Source organism: Glycine max, chromosome 4 (genome assembly GCF_000004515.6).
Source record: "Glycine max cultivar Williams 82 chromosome 4, Glycine_max_v4.0, whole genome shotgun sequence".
Classification (NCBI taxonomy): domain Eukaryota; kingdom Viridiplantae; phylum Streptophyta; class Magnoliopsida; order Fabales; family Fabaceae; genus Glycine; species Glycine max.
Genome location: NC_016091.4, coordinates 7,731,987 through 7,749,717, shown reverse-complemented (window position 1 = coordinate 7,749,717; position 17,731 = coordinate 7,731,987). Strand labels below are relative to the sequence as shown.

The 17,731-nt window shown below is 32.1% G+C and overlaps 1 protein-coding gene across 1 annotated transcript; it reads right to left on the bottom strand.

The window, feature by feature from the left end:
- Positions 1 to 2,578: 2,578 nt before the first annotated feature.
- On the bottom strand, positions 2,579 to 8,891 carry LOC100787939 (sucrose transport protein SUC4). Its single transcript, XM_006578191.4, has 6 exons — positions 8,195 to 8,891; positions 5,019 to 5,761; positions 4,502 to 4,565; positions 4,375 to 4,418; positions 3,187 to 3,346; positions 2,579 to 2,856 (listed from the first exon to the last, which is right to left on the bottom strand). The coding sequence occupies exons 1-5, from the start codon at positions 8,724 to 8,726 to the stop codon at positions 3,188 to 3,190; spliced, it is 1,542 nt and encodes a 513-aa protein (XP_006578254.1). The 5' UTR covers positions 8,727 to 8,891; the 3' UTR covers positions 2,579 to 2,856; position 3,187.
- Between the last annotated feature and the right edge of the window lie 8,840 nt (positions 8,892 to 17,731).

Here is a 17,731-nt window from a genome sequence, read left to right as displayed (position 1 = left end):
TGGGTCCGTTGGGTTCATACGTACTATTTCAAAAACAAGAACGTGATGGAGGAGAATGTGAAACCAAATAGTACTTGGATAATGAAAGCGATTTTGAATAACAGAGAAAAAGTGTCGTCTATCCAAGGGAAGTGGGAAGACATGATGATGAAAGAGAGATTTTGTATGACAGATATCTACATGGAACTTAGGAAAAAGGATGGTGAGGTTATGCCTTGGAGGAAATTGATGTACTGCAATGCAGCAAGACCTCGAGCAGTTATGACCTTGTGGCTCACTTGCCACCAAAAGCTTGCAACGAAAACTCGGTTTGTGAGATATGGAATGGTTGCAAACAACACCTGTTGTTTTCTGTGATGCAAAAGAAACTACTGCCCACTTATTTTTTTGGTTGTGCCACTATGAGAAAAGTGTGGAAAGATATTCTGGTGTGGATCGGTTTTCATCATGAACCAGATACCTGGGATAGAGAAATCATTTGGTTACTCCGCTACGGATCTGGCAAAGGGTGGAAGGCGGCTTTACTAAGGTTAGCAGTAACTGAAAGTAACTGAAACCATCTACGATTTATGAAACTATAGGAATGAACATTGCTTTGGGAAACCAAAAGATATAGATACTATACGAAATAACATTATAAATATGATAACATATAGGGGCTGATATAGTAATAAGATTAGAGCTCGCATTGCAGAGCTGATGTTATAGGTTTAGAGAGGTTCTTTTGAATTTGGGTTGTTTGAACTTTTGGTTGTTTTGAGGCTGGATCATTGGATCGCCATACTTTATATACTTTTATTAAAAAAAAAAAAAATAGCTAACGTATATCATTAGATTGGTTTCATTGTGGTTTTGTTTCAAACAAAGCTGAGAGAGATTTGGAATGGCATTTTAAAAAAGTAGTTGTGTTCCTACGTGGGATTTTATTTTGAGCAACAAAAGGTTAAAATTCAAATCCAGTGTATATATATTATATTGCACTTTTTTCTTCCCACTTTCCCTTTTATAAAGGTTATCTTCATGTATATCTGTATATCTATATCTATTCACATATGCAAAATATGTGTATGGATTATGGAGGTAGGTGTTGGTGTCATGGAGGGACCACCAAGTGGTGTTAATGGGGAATGATGGTAGCTGGCCGTATGGAGAAGAGACAGATGGTAGCTAGGAAACACTAAGAGAGAGAATTAAGTGCTCCAATTACAAACATTTAATCTTATATCACAAGATGATGGAAATTGAGATGAGTCAGTCTGTGTATAAGAGAGCATGGCGTTATATATGAGGAACAGAACTACCTCTGCACCGTTATTAGCCAAAACACACCAGATAAACTCTTTCTTTTTCTCTTCCCTTGCCGTCAGAGCAACTTCAGCCATCAGTATTTCATTCTATAATAATACCAAGTAATATATATATTAAAAATCCCCTGTAACTGAAGGCCATCCCATGTCAGATTCCAAGTGTTTGTAGCTCACCACCAAGTTGATGTGAAATGAAAGATATGTATCATGCAAGGGAACCAATGGTTTGGAATTAATTAATAAAGCAACAGCAAAAGTTCTGACATTGGACAATATGAAAAAACCAGTCTCATCCAAAGAAAGAATATGAATTGGAACAAATCCATCTCGAATTTGGCACTCTAATTGGATTGGCAAAGTGCAGTGCAGCTCTAGAAATCTCTTCCAACCCAAGAGATTAGGTTAGAATTCAGGATCACGTCATGATGGCGTACAAATATACTGTTAGATATCTTCAAACAAGTTGTCATAGTGGAGATCAGCCACAATTTTTTTCAACGTAACAAACTACTAAAATGCAAATTTCGGGACAAGAATGACAAGACTCTAGTTTTAACTTTGACATTAACAACGATTATGCTCCTCTAGAAGCTAGAACAGATTCGCTAATTCTATTCCTCTGACCTTTTTCACAGTCAGGTAGACTGTAGAGAGTATAGAGATGGGATGTTTGTGTAAGAGCTCATCTATGAAACAAATATGAATAAACTTCACATCATATTTTAATTTAAAATTAAGGGTTTGATTTATCAGTTTTTTCTTCATTTATATTTTTTTTTCAATTTTACTCAACGTGAGACTTTACTCAAACTTGTATTTCAACATATATCATTTACATACAATTACATGTTTATGTGCGAAATCTAGAAAGCATAGTTGTTAGAACTCTGATTGCTCTGCTAAACTGTTTCAATACAAGTGTGAGGTAAAGTCCCACATCGAATAGAAGTGAAAAAGTTGAGCACCATATAAGTGATGAACTTTAAGGCTTTAAGGCTTTAGGTTAAAGTGTAGTGTTAAGTTCCCTTGCATGGTTGCTTATGGCTCATATCAATCAAGGTTTCCATCAGCACAATAGCACATTCATCTAACTAATACAAATCGCACAAATTTTCAAGATTCCAATATATCATGCTTGAAGCATCAACGCACAATCACCACTGCCTCAAAATAAAAAGAATTTTTCATGTGGAATAATTCTCAAACAGCAGCAGGCCATATTGGTTGGAACGAGGATGCTGCCCATGAGTAATTTTGGAACCTACAGAAGATGCCTCAACTACATTCCCACCACATTAGCCTCTAAAAGCAACACCCTATACAGGTGCAACTGATTTACAATGAAGAAATTCTCCACTGATTGCAGATAATCTTTCAATCAGTATTTTGATGACAGCTTTTATGATTATTATGAGAGTTGCCAGATGTTTGGAAAAGTAGTGCTATGAGAGTTGCTTCTTTTACATTGTTCCTTATACATCAAGAAATTTTTTTCTTTTCTTACAGCCAGTAGAGGGTCCCTCATGTTGAACAAAGCAGAGCATTCTCACTGTTTTAAAGAGACATCTCACTCATCAGGATGACAAACGAGAGAGCCAAAAGCTTCCAAAATATCAGAAAATAATGACACTGAAAATCAGCTCAACGGCTATAAATAATGATCAATAAGATGAAAACACATCCATGTAACAATTATTCAAATTACAAAAACAATTGGGTCGGGGGTGGGGGTATCTCGATGAATGGAAGCCTCAATATAAAGACTACAATCAAACAAAAGTAAAACAAAACTATTTACAAATTATTGCTACTTGTTCATTCATTTTCATCATTCCTCTTTCAAAACAAATCCGTGCCAATTGCAGAAAGAACATAATACCTCATACAGGGCTTCGAGGCTTTTGACCACCAGGACGGGGAATAAACAAGACAGCTATGAGTCCACTGGCAAGGGCTGCAACAGCTGCCACACCAAAGGCTGGAGAGTTTCCCCCACCAAATAGCTGATCCCATGGTCCACTTCCCAGGGAAACCACCATCTATTTCAAACATTGGTATACATAAGCTCAGCAGCTCAAAATATTCAAATAACTATGCACAAATTAGATCCTTGCACACAAAGTTTCGTTTGCAAAAGATAAATCACCATGACCTTAGAACTATAAAATAATTCAGAATTTTTATTATTTGTAAATAATTATACTAGCTGGATTGATATCTGTCAATCAGTTACTTGAAATGTGGTATTTGGAAGAAAACGATAGTACAAATCAAATTTTCATTAAACCTGCATGATAGTACAAAATAGCCATGCGACTCTGGCTAAATCTCATTGCCTTACTTTGTCTCAAACAGTATCTAATTTCAGACAATGATGGATCAAGGAAAAGTGAATTAACTGAGTAATAATTCGGGCTCATAATGAATGAGCAAAATCAAAGTGGAGCCTGAACCAATGACATAGACCATTATGTAAGTCATGGAGTAGTGCATTTATTTGATATATTAGTTTCTCCAGAGGTCACATCCTGTTGAGTAGGCAATTTGAAGTTCTCAGTGAATTTTGTGTGTCCTTCAATCCAAATTTCATTCAACTAATTTTAAAGGCTTTAACAGGAGTAAGGAAAATCTTTATTAAGTTGTGCTAAATTTTCTGTTTTCAGGTATATTTCTCTGGAACAAAATGCTCATACTCTCAAGGGCTCTTTCTTATAATCTTTCGTGTGAAACAAATCTTTGATGACCTACCTGCAGTGCTTAGGTCATGATTTCTTAATGATATCTTCTCAAGAGATATGCAAAGGGATTGAAGATAATTATCGTATTTTTTCTGTAGTCATTATCCACACTATATAATAATACACTTTGCTGTGTACATTGATTTACAGATTCAGTCATGTCTCTTCCTTCTTCTCAACAGAGTTGAAGTTGAAAACGTTCACATTAAGATCTACTGGGAATGCCAAACAATATCATAAAACTTCATTTGGATCTCAACCCCCAACACCCCCCCCCCCCCCAAAAAAAAAAAAGGGGGATAATTTTAAAAGGAATGCAAAAGCAATACCTGTGGGAACACAATTGCAAGATTTAGGACTCCCATTGACAATCCTGAAAATACCAACAATTAATATAAATATAAATAGTCACACAATCATATATCCATGAAAGAATAAGGCAGCAATCCTGCCCACCTTGGCCAAGCCCCAATGACTGAATGTGTGTGGAAATCAAGGCATATGGAACGCTGTAAGTGATCTGAAATAATTGATCCCAGAAGTCAAATTAAATTACATAGAACTCTCAAATAATATATACACAAACTTGTGCATAATTAATGGGATCATTTCCAAATTTTCATTTGTGTCACATCATGCTCTTCTTAAAAGGAGTAGAAAATATGCCAGTTTGAGACTGTGCTGTCAAGATTGAGTCAAGACACTGTATGAGCCACTGAGAATTTTCAAAAGAAAAACTGAAGAACAAAATACTACTGTTCATTTTAAGGAACATAAGTCAGTTTAAGCTAGAGATCATGCAGCCAATATCAAGCCAATTAAGATACTTCATATGTATGAGCCACTGAAACCATGCAAAAAGACAGAATTTGAGTCTGCTTTTAAGGAATGTAGAAGACAGAAAGGGAGCCTTCAATATTGACAGAAAAAAGAACGAAATAAAATGCTTTTAGCAGGAAATAGAGCAACTCACTGCAAGTGGAAATCCAAGAATGGTAAAGATTATCAATGAAGCTATCACAATGCCAGTTGGTGGTAGATCTTTGCCTACATAGCCAATGTTATTTGCCACATAGGTTACAACAAGCATTGAAATAAAGCAGACAGCCATTAGGATATTTGAAATTCCCCACAGAAACCCAGGTCCCCGCTTCCTGCATAGCCTCTCCAAGAGTACTGACGTTACTCCAAGAACAACTGAATTAAGCAGTAAGCCAAGTGCCCCCATTCTAACTCCAGTATCATAATTAGGGCCTTCATTTGGCTCACCACCATAAATCTCTCGGCCCATCCAATCAGTATCAAATAGGAGAAATGGAAACCACCCAATCCATGTTAGAGCAGTAACAGTCAGTATTGTCCATACAGGGGTCGAAAAATATCTGAATGTCCCAAATAGCTCCCACAGGAAAGCTTCTCCTGCAGTACCTGATTCCCCTGCTGCTGCTTCTTCAACAGGGTGTGCTCCACTTGAACTTAGAGGCACTTCTTTAGCTGCCACAATGCTTATATATGTGGTGACAGCAATGAAAATAATGTCGAGAAAGAAAGCAGACTTGAGATTTGCACAACTAATATTGCATGCAGGGGTAAGTGTGAAAGCAAAAACCTTGTACCAACCACTGTATGATCCAGTTGCATATCCAAGAATATTACCAATAGCCATAAACAGGGAGTAATAAGCATTTGCAACACGTGTCCTTCTTTGATCCTTGCCTATCATTTCAAAGATAGATAAACAAAATATGAAGGTTGTCAATGTATTGTTTGCTTTTCATAGCTGACATTTTATTTCTCAAACAAATTACAATTGACATAAAAAAATATTCTATTCTTTTTTTGGGGGGGGGGGGGGGGGGGGGAAGGCCACATTTACAGAACAATTCAGGCAAGATGAGATGAAAATAAAAAAGATAATTACCATAACTGAGTGTTGCATTCAGAATTACGTATCAAGCAGACAATCATCTGGGTAGAAAGTAATGCTGGTAATAATTAATGCACAATTTATTATTTTCTATCATTCTAATTGTATGCCACGTTTATTGGGATCATTTTTTTTTGTGGGAGGGGGGGAGCTGACTTTTATCCTTTACTACTATTACCAAACATGAGATACAAGAAAGCATATTCCCTGCCAAGAATCTGGTACAATGTTTTTGTTTACATACAGTTACCAATGTTTGATGCTTAATTTTTTATTTCAGATTTTACATAGTTTTTCTTCAGTTGGAAAACTATAGAATAAAGGCAGACAAAAGGAATAGAAACATCCAAGTAGATGTGAGAAATGTTTACAAAAATAATTTTATAATATAACGTAGCAAGTCTTTTGCTTCCTACATGGTACATCCCTAGCTTTAAAAGTATGAAACCAAATACATGGTAGAACAATGCAGTTTATGGGGTATGAGAATGCAAGTATGCATCAGATCTTCAGCTACATCAATTTCCAGCTGTGTCAATCTCTAGCTATTATTAGAGTATTCAGTGGAAATAACAATGCTTAATGTACTTAAGAAATAGTAGTCTCCATCAAATCTTCAGCTACGTTAATTTCCAGCTATGTCAATCTCTAGCTATTATTAGAGTGTTCAGCGGAAATAACAATACTTAATGTACTTAAGAAATAGTAGACTCATGTATTTCAGGAATTGCATATCCATGAATCTAGGAAGTTACACCCATTTAATCTTAGTTGAGGAAATAGGCTCCACTTAGTCTATTAAGAGTTCAACATATCATTCAACTAAATATAACAAAACCTTTTCATTCAGATCTTCTCTCTAAAATATTCTCTTCTCCATTTAGCTACTCCATCTCAAATCTTCCCCTTTAAAATTAACATGGTATTAGAGCCCATTCAGTCTCGATGTTAGGTCACCTGCAAAATGTCTACTCTTGCAAACTTCACATTCCAAATGTTCGATCTAGGCATGAAGGGGTGTGTTCAGATTTCCCCCATTAGTTAGGAATATGATCAAAATACTCTTTATAAGACGCTTATAAAAAAAAAATACTCTTTATAAGACATTGACAATGCAACCCCATTGAGCTAGTACATAGCCACTTCTTAAAACCACCTCCCTTGACTTCCTCCACATCCCCCAAAACCTACAGAAAATAAAATAAATAAATTCTGCTCCTTGACTTCTAAAAACATCATGAATAATCCAGACTAGACTCATATTTATGGATGAGTTGGGCTCACTGTTACATTTATGACAGCTACGATTTAGTTAATCAGTTATAACAGAAAACTGAAAGCCTAATTGAAATTTGAAACCTATCTAACATTTAGCAAACTAACAAATCAGCAATACAATAGAAATTATGATCTATGGAACCTGGAGAAGATTACTCTCTCACAATAGTAGCTAAATTGTTCTGTACCAAATTCAAAACTCAGAATACCTCATATATAGGAAGGAGAGATAGCAAGTTTAAAAGTATATATATATAAAAAAAAAAAAAACTCAAACCAACTACTCATAACCTAACACAAGTAGGCATTCAAACTGCTTCCAGCATAGATTTAAGTTTACATGGGATACGCATCTTGAATAAAGATCAAATGAGACAACAAGAGATAGATTATAACAACATCCAGCTTTACCCTCATAGCCATTGGGTATATATGATAATAAATGACTCATGGTTTCAAATGTGCATAGTAGTTAGCACTATTTTTTTTTCATGACAAGATAATAAATGCATACATTTGTTGCAATTTTGTCTCTAACTACCAACTTGGAAACTACCTTATCCTTGAATAGCCTTGTACAAGTTACACAGCCTTATCATTTGCAGTCTATGTATCAAATAAAAACTACCGAGCTGCAGGTCAATACCAAAAGCGCACAGAAAATTTCCAAATTGAACATCTACTACTTTGCACAATTTAACATATTGAAAATTGGGAGATCAACATTACCTAATGCCCATTTTAATGTAAATTAATCAGCCATTATATTTAGCTCACCAATTTAGTAAGTATTTCCTTGACAGTAACCGATCTAAATAACAGCCATGTTGGTGCCAAACTGAACATATGAGAGCATACTAATATTCAAAAAATGAAGAAAAGAATAATGACAGGAAAAAAGAATACATGTAATGTATTTAATATTTAAGGAGAAATATATTTACCAGTGAGATCACCAAGCAAAGCTCTACAAGGGCCCTGAGTGACGTTGTTAGCCACGTCCAAAATCCAAAACCCGAAAACGAAAACTCCGACAGCCCAGGGGCGATGCTCAAGGGTGTCGCCGAACCACCACCCGATGTCAGCGGAGTGACCGATGATGAGAACAGCGGCGACGATCGACAATGCTCCGCCCAATATAAACGGTCTTCGGCGGCCAAAGCGGCTAGTGCAGCGGTCGCTCAAGTGGCCCACCAGGGGCTGGACCAGGAGCCCAGAGAGCGGCCCACAGAGCCATATGATGCTGGCCCACACGTGCGGGATCCCGAGCTGCTGCACGTACGGCGTGAGAAGAGATAGCTGCAGGGCCCACCCGAACTGAATGCCACCGGCAACCGACGCTACCCGCAGCAGCATCCTCAGCGGAACCCTAGCCGGGGCCGCCGGTCGAGCCGCTGCATGTCGACCCTTGGACCGGCGGTGTTGGCGGGGGCGTTGATGTTGTTGTTGTTGTTGTTGGGTTTCGTGATTCGCCATTGTGTTTGAATTCCAAATTCCGTGCCCCTTCTGTCTCCCTCTCTAACTTGTTCACAATCTCATTCTGACCGATTCCTCTGGGCATCGCGCAAGACCAGGAGGAGAGAGAGAGGCTTCGGTTCCGCCGGAGGTGGTGCACTGTAGCAGTGTCACTCTGTTTCTGTAGGAAATTATTTGTTGTATTTAATTAAATTAATAAATATATTATATAATTAAATACTATGTTTATTAAATAAAATATTTTTATTAAATTTAATAAATACAACATATGTTATTTCAACTTATGATATTCAAATAACCCTATAAATGTAAATATAATAGACTTAAGATATAATAATGCAAAATTTATTTACATTATCATTTAATCATTACGAACTGTTATGTTTGTCAGAATATTTTATACCCACAGTGTATGTTTATGCAATTCTTTATTTATTAAATAACAAGTGTAGCATATGTTTTAATTTATTAAAAGAGTTATTGTTTTTTTTATTTTTTAAGGAATTGATCGATGAAACATATTTTTAAATATATATATATATATATATATATATATATATATATATAAGAAATAAGAATTTATATCTAAAGTTTTATCATTTAATAAATGTAATATATTTAGTGAAGGCAATATTTAATCATATTGTTTAACTACATTTATATGTAAAAGATACAGTATCTTAAATTTTTATAAATATAAAATTAACTCATTTTAAATACATACTGTATATAATAAAAAGTATTATAAGAAATCTTTTCTCTCAATTTTATTTTTTTATATTTACAAGAAATCTTGCTTATATTTGTTTATATATTTAAAATATGTTATATATATATATATATCATGTATTAAATACATGTTGCATGGATAGAGAAAAAAGTATAACAAAGGGGCCAATCATAAAATAATCAAATGGATAAATTAGAGTTTAGAGTTTTGATCCTTTACATTATTTTTTAGAATTAATTTAGTCATTTATTTTAAGAAAATGATTTTAGAAATTTATGTTTGCAACATGACTCAAAATGGTGATATATAACGGCCATTAAACGATTGCCTTGCGCATTAAATAAATAATTTTAATTCAGCTACGATTAACATAGTTTTTATATTATCCACAAATTAAAATATCATATGCACACAAAAAATCACCACACGAACTAGTGATCCACGCTAGAACCGTTCCGGTACATATCCTCTTCCTATAAAAAATTGAATAGAAATCAAAATCCAGCCTGCAATTGCTTTTATAATAAATAATAAAAGATGCAAGCTCTTATCCTCGCTGACATGATATCAAACTGCAAACAATGTGGCCATTTGAGCCCCATAGAGATTGCACTTACACACAGTTCTCTTCTCCATCAATAATCTCTCCGCTTGGAATTCGTCTCATTGGAACGTTGTTTGCATTTCTTTTTATAACTGAACACATTCTCAATCATAACAAGTTAAGAATGATTTCCTCAATTTTTTTTATATATATTGAAAGAATTTCCTTATAACACCTCGCTAGAGTAATTTCTTCCCACTCGTTTTCTTCTTCTGATACATACAAATATTCTGCCTTAGAGCAAAATTGTCACTTTAATTTGTAACCGTTATTCTGCAAGCTCAAGTTGGCATCGAATTCGTCACCTAATTCCGCTATTGGCTCGTGTTTGGTGCATGATGATGGTGTCATTGGTTCGATCCGTTGGGTGTGATGACTTTGCTACAAACCTGAATTGGCTTCTGATTTGGAATGAATGATTTATGGTTGCTAAGTCGGGAAGGAATTGGTGGCTTGATTCTATGTTGGATTGAATTATTATTCTTGTTATTTTCCTCTGCAAGTTTGGTTACTCGATGTCTAATTTCATTGTCCGCTATGGAATGGAGTATTTTTTTTTTTTTTTTTGAAAAGCAAAAAGAATGTTGGCTTCTTATGATAAAGTTTACCGGTGGAGAAATTTGGGATAAATTGCATTAGATTATTTGAACGTGAATCATATACTAAAAAGATATATTATATTAGGGGAGAATTAAGAGAAGTGTGATACCTACTCTTTTTTGTCCATTGATTGCTCTTTAGTTGTTCATTTGTGTTTGTTCTTCCTTTACTTAAAATGAAGAACATAAAACCAGTCACTCTCTTCTTAATTTGTAAACCGGAGGTATAATCAATTGATCGCATAGTTGTTAAACTACAACTCTCCGAAGACAAGACTCAACTACCATACTTTTATTATTCTTAATCATGAACTTGTTCCTTAAATTATTTTAAATAGTTTAATTTGATCTTCAGATTTTTTTTAAAGAAATTGATTTAGTCTTCAAATTTTTAAAAGGTTTAGTATGGTCTTTAAATTTTTTAAATGAATCGATTTTATCTCTTAATTATTTTAAATGATTCAATTTAGTCTTTAAGTTTTTAAAATTTTAAAAGCTAAATTGATTTATTTTAAAAAATTTGAGGACCAAATTAAATCTTTTAAAAATTTGGAAACTAAATTAATTCATTTTAATAATTTGATGACCAAATTAAACCTTTATAAAATTTGGAGATCAAACTAAATCTCTTAAAATAATTTGAGGACCAAATTAAAATTAAAACTTTAGTATTTGTACTATTGAACTTCTCAAATTCCATCATTGTTATAAATCTGTGAAACAATTGAAATTTTGTAAATATTTTTTCATGTAGAGACAATAATATAGTTTTTTCATGTAGAGACAATAATATAGTTTTTTTCATGTAAAGACTAAAGTAACAAACGATGATATGTATAAAAATTAAAGTATTGACTTAACATTTTTAATTTTTTTGTTAAATATTAATTATTGATATATCATAATATAGATTGGAAAACATTTCTTCGTTAAGCGACAAAGGCCCATTATGGTTACGTTTTGTATAACTTTTTTATGAATATGTTTACTGGTTATTATTTTCAATTTACTGAACAATATCGCACCCACATGGGAATTACTTCCTGTATCCCAATACTTACTTCTTGCACCCCTGGTAATTCTAGAACAACCTGAATTGACAAAAATACTCTTGAGTGTCTCTTATACCTCCTTCACCTCCTTCATTTTCCTTTATGTGCCCAGACATTCCTCACCCTCTTTCTTCTTTCTTTTTTCTTTTTGCACCCGACAAAAGGCAAAAACAAACAACTTTAATGAGTTTTTATTTTTATTTTTTGGAAAACAACATGCATTCCAAAAATGATTTTTCGGAATTATGTAAGCATAATTCTAGAAATGCTTATGTGAAAGTATAATAAAATTTTATCTTGTGGATTCGCATATCCGCAAATGAAGGTGTAGTGCCAAAATTGGTCACGGTTGTGCTTAAAGATTTTGGAGCACCAAATGGCGGGTCATAGAGCTAAGGCACCCACGACTCCATCCAGCTCTCTTTTTACAGCTATATCACCGCTCTTTCTTCTCTGCACCAGAGTTGTCAACGCCTCCAGTTCCAAGTTAGGTTGGTGTCATGGGTAATTAATTGTGATTAATTGATATTTATTTTTCTCCGTTTACTGATTGGATATATATATATGAATCTGGTAAAAAGAATAGTATTTTTTTCATGAAAAGAATAATATATAGAGTTGGGTCGCCACTGGCCACTAAGTTTAAGCCTGGTGTCAGGCTTCGGAGAATTTGGGTTGTCGGGTTTGGTGGGGAGGAGAGAATGGCAGTGGAGGTGCAATTTGAGGTGGCGCCGCTAGTGTGGATGGAGTGGAAGGGAAATTTGGAGATATTCAAAATTAGTGGAAGGGAAACAATGGCCATAATTTCTCTCTCTTAGTTTGTCATCCATATTTGATTTTTGTTTAAGAAAAATATTTATGGGCCATTTAGCCCAACTTCTCTCCATCTTAAAGGAAGGGGAGTTGCTAGGTGCACCCAGCAATTATGTGAATGGATAAAATTGTCCTAGTTTAAAAAAGCAAATACCTTCATACGAAAGAAGGTTCTTTCGCTGTTGTTATTTTCAACTGCGGAAGAACCTTCTTCCGTGAGTTAACTTGTTTTTTTCGTTTTTAAATTTTTAGATTATTTTGTATTTGCCTATGTTATTTTGTATTTTGTATTTTACTATTACAAAATTTAATGCATATTTAATTCGGATTATTATTACAAAATAAAAAATATTTATTTAATATATATTAAATTTTGTAATAGTAAAAAAAATTTGTGATAATAAACATTTTTTATTTAATTTGAGTTACTATTACAAAATTTAATGTATATTTAATTCGGATTACTATTATAAAATTTAATGCATTAAATATTTTTGTAATAGTAACCCGAATTAATGCATTAAATATTTTTTTATTTAATTCGGGTTACTATTACAAAATTTAATACATATTTAATTCGGGTTACTATTATAAAATAAAAAATATTTATTTAATATATATTAAATTTTGTAATAGTAAAAAATTTGTGATAGTAAATATTTTTTATTTTTAAAAAAAATATACGGATTAAATAATTCGTATGATTTATATCAAAATTAATTATTATAAAATTTATTATTTAAATTTATATGCGCATTAAATATGCATTAGAAATTGTAGTGATATGTATCATAACATTATTTATTTTATAACCTAATTGATTCATTATCCCAGTTGATTAGAGCGTTGTGCTAATAACCTATATATTTTTTAATTTGTATATTTTTTAAAAATAAAAACTATTTACTATCACAATTTTTTTTACTATTACAAAATTTAATATATATTAAATAATTATTTTTTATTTTGTAATAATAACCCAAATTAAATATGCGCTAAATTTTGTAATAATATCCCGAATTAAATAAAAAATATTTAATACATATTTAATTCTGGTTACTATTACAAAAATATTTAATGCATTAAATTTTATAATAGTAACTTGAATTAAATAAAAACTATTTAATGCATTAATTCGGGTTACTATTACAAAAATATTTAATGCATTAAATTTTGTAATAGTAAACCAAATTAAGTATACATTAAATTTTGTAATAGTAACCCAGATTAAATAAAAAATATTTAATCCGTATATTTTTTTAAAAATAAAAAATATTTACTATCATAAATTTTTTTACTATTACAAAATTTAATATATACTAAATAAATATTTTTTTTATTTTGTAATAATAATCCGAATTAAATAAATATTTTTTTTATTTTGTAATAATAATCCGAATTAAATATGCATTTAATTTTGTAATAGTAAAATACAAAATACAAAATAACATAAGCATATACAAAATTATTCCAAAAATTTAAAAACCAAAAAAATAAATTAACTCACGGAAAAATTTTCAAACAGTGGAAGAACCTTCTTCCATGTGATCTCGCGAAAGAACTTCTTCTGCATGAATCCACGGAAGAAGGTTCTTCCGCTGTTGTTATTTTCAATTGTGGAAGAACCTTCTTCTGCGAGATGACACGGAAGAAGGTTCTTTCGCAGTTAATGTTACAATTGTGGAAGAACCTTCTTCCGTGCGATCTCGCGAAAGAAGTTCTTTCGCAAGAATTTACAGAAGAAAGTTCTTCCGTTGTTGTAATTTACAACTACGAAAGAACCTTCTTCCGTGGCTTCCTACAGAATAAGTTCTTCCGTGAGATGGCATGGAAGAAGGTTCTTCCGTAGAAACATTAAGGGATATTTCGGAAATTATAAAAAATTGTTGGGTGCATCAGCAATCTTGCTAGTGCCCCTAGCAATTCCCTAAAGGAAGGTGCCCAAAGGCATCGCTATAGAAAATGGGGCTGCGCCCAAGACCTTATTTGTTGTAAGGAGGTTTTTTTGCACTTCCTATTTACATTCCTTTTCTACCCCATACCCCTTTTCTACATCCCAATTACCCATTATACCCTTTCTATTAAAGAAGTAACCCCCTTTTACTTTTCAAAAATGTATTTCCAAAATTATGTATACCTATTTCGGAAATGTATTTTTAGAACTATGATTCATAGTTTCAGAGATATACTTTCGGAATAGGTATATATTTTTAATAAAACATCATTTAAGAACTATGATGGTTGACGAGAAATAAGAAAAAAATGATAAACGCTTATCTTATATTCATGTTTGTTAGTATTATTTGCATCCTGACATTAGTGTTATTTAAATCCTATCTAAATTTTTTACATTAGTGTTATTTAAATTCTATCTAAATTTTTTATTTTCATCGTATTTAAGAATTAATTTGTTTACATATATAAATTTTTATGAAACTTATGATTTTTATTTAAAATTTATATATGTAAAAAATACATTATTAGATTATAATTAATTGTAATAATGCCAAAAAGTACATTAATAGATTTATGTTAATAATGTATTTTTTTACATATATAAATTTTTATTAAACCTATGATTTTTATTTACAATTTATATATGTAAACAAATTAATTATTAGATCAAAATTAATTGTCACAAAATTTATTAAGTAAATTTACATGTGCGTTAAATATTGTTAATTCATTGGCAAGTGTACCAAATTATCTCAAGTAGTAAAGTACTCCGAAATTTGAGTGTCAAATCCACAAAGACTTTATTTGTACTTAGATTGATGCAAACCCAATTTACAAGCAAGAGATAAAAAATTTAAGTGTAAAATTTAAAGAAAGTAAGAGATAAGAAGGATAAGAAATTTAAAATAAAAGATTAGGAGATAAGATAAAAACTTAAAGAGATAAAGATATTTAAAAATAAAAAAGTAGAAGATAAAATAGGTGAGAGATTTAAAAATAAGAAAAGTAAAGATAAAGATAATGATGCTTAAAGATAAATTCAAAATTTAAATATTTTGGGACCTAACATGCTAGTGATGCAATGTTAATAATTTTTTGTATCTAAGGTTATTCCAGTTTCCACCATATATATTATGACACTCTATCTTTGGTTTCCTGTATGAAGAACATAATTTATTTATTATGGTTAGGATGGATTCAATAGAGAGCTGTGAGTCTCGGGGGTGCGATGTATTTCTTATTCGTTTCCTACTCCTTTTATAAGCATAAGGTAGCTTAATTTGCACGCGACCTCGCGCTTAGCGCGGACTTTCATACTAAGCACGCCTTTGGGCTTCTTCGTGGGCATTTTTCGTGTGAAGCATGAGCTGTCCATTAAGTGAGGAGACATGCTGGTCTGTTGCGTTAAGCGAGCTATCCCCACATTCAACTTTTCTTCAAGGCTTTTTCTTTCAGTCTTTACATCAATTTTTCCTTCAAAGAAAATCTTCTTCTTTTAACTTCTGCTGATAAAAAATTACAAAGATATTAATTTCTTCATCATTTCATTAAAAACAATAATAAAATGAAGAAATTGTAATCATTTTTAGTCAAAATTGACTATCAAATTAATTAAAATTTTGCAGTTATCAAATATACATTAAAAATTTGAGTGTTATATATAACAACATTAATTATTTTATAACATAATTGATGTATTGATTTAATTAGTTAGAGTGTCATGCTAATAAAGCAAAAGTCACAGTTTCAATTTTTTTTTGTAAGGATTATTTTTTTGGTAAGGGGACCGAAAACTTTTTTGAACGTTTTTTTTCCAGGATTCTTTTTGGTGATTATTTTTTTCCAGGATGTTTACGTTGAAAAGTGAAAGCCTTAATTACAAATTCGAATATAAGATTTACTTCAAAGTTCAAACACATATAAGCTTATACTAGTTGAAAAACCTTTTCCCTTTATACGAAATTAATCAATCTAACATTAAATAACTTGATATTATATTTATGATTATGTATGTCAAATTTCACATAATTAAGATATTCGCTGATGTATTATTTACTAATAGACATTAACCTATATTTTATTATAGATATATACTAAGATTTAATCATTTTATTTATTAGTACAATGCGGCAACTAATTACTAAATGTTTGTGTAAAAATATTATATATTAACAAATGAATTTAAATTAATTAAATTTTATTATGTTGTTTTTTTTAAAGATCGGTGCTTATTATTATTGTTATTAAAAAATATTGGCAAACAACAATACATTAAATTGTAAAAGTGACGAGACGACCTGATTAGGAACTCCTCAATCCACACTCTCATGGAATGAAAACGCAAGCATATTGACTGCGGTTAGATAGAAAAAACTTTTACTGATCTTAAATCTTAATGTTGAAATTCATGCAGGCCAAGGCCATGCATATGGTCCAAAGGACTGGTGCAATATGCATCTCCACCAAATACTAGCCGGAGATTGGAGATTGTTTAATTCAACTCACAAAGCCTCTACCTAAATGCATTAAGAGTTCTAACTCATATTGTATTTGTTACGATTCCCTGTCAATTCATGGGTTTATATTAATTGTTACGATCATCAACCAAGATAAGCTGAACAATCTTTCGAAAAACTGAGAAATTCTAGATCTTCATAAAAAATAGATAAAAGTTTGTACTTTGCACTATAATAATAATCTAGTTAATAGAAACTGTTCTTGCTTTCCATTATTGATTTTTTTAATCCAACAATCTGACTTGTGCAATGTAAATACAGTAATATTTTTGCCTTTTAGTAGACGGTTAGTTCTTGTCTTACTCTTCTTGAATGTTGCCTTAGCTTCTAAGATACATGTTTGACACGCACGTAGGTGATAGGAATGTTAATGACCATAGGCACGTATGCTTCCGTATTACTTAATGCCAAGAAGAATGCATTACGCATAAACCACATAACTTGGTCCAAATTCAAGTCAAAACGCTTTACTTGAAAGACAAAAAGATCGATATATATGCTCTTATACTTTTTCTCCTTTCTTTCATTTCTTAGCCGAGAGTTATCTTATTCAATCAGTTTGTTGTTATTGGACCCTTACTCGGATAACTTCTATACTCTTCGATCGGCTTTTACAATTCGAACTTGAATTTTTCGTTTTGTTGCAATCCAATGGTGGCACGGCAACGATATGATATACAGAACTTCTGTATCCCATATTCTTTTCTAGGGCAATTCAATTCTAGGCCTTTCAAT

What these genes read in the sequence shown, in the direction of transcription:
- LOC100787939 (XM_006578191.4), bottom strand. Translation starts at nt 8,726, where the DNA reads ATGGCGAATCACGAAACCCAACAACAACAACAACAACATCAACGCCCC. An exon ending in TTCTTGGATTTCCACTTGCA is followed by an intron (nt 4,566 to 5,018) that starts GTGAGTTGCTCT and finishes CAATTATTTCAG; the next exon opens with ATCACTTACAGCGTTCCATA. An exon ending in GTCATTGGGGCTTGGCCAAG is followed by an intron (nt 4,419 to 4,501) that starts GTGGGCAGGATT and finishes TGGTATTTTCAG; the next exon opens with GATTGTCAATGGGAGTCCTA.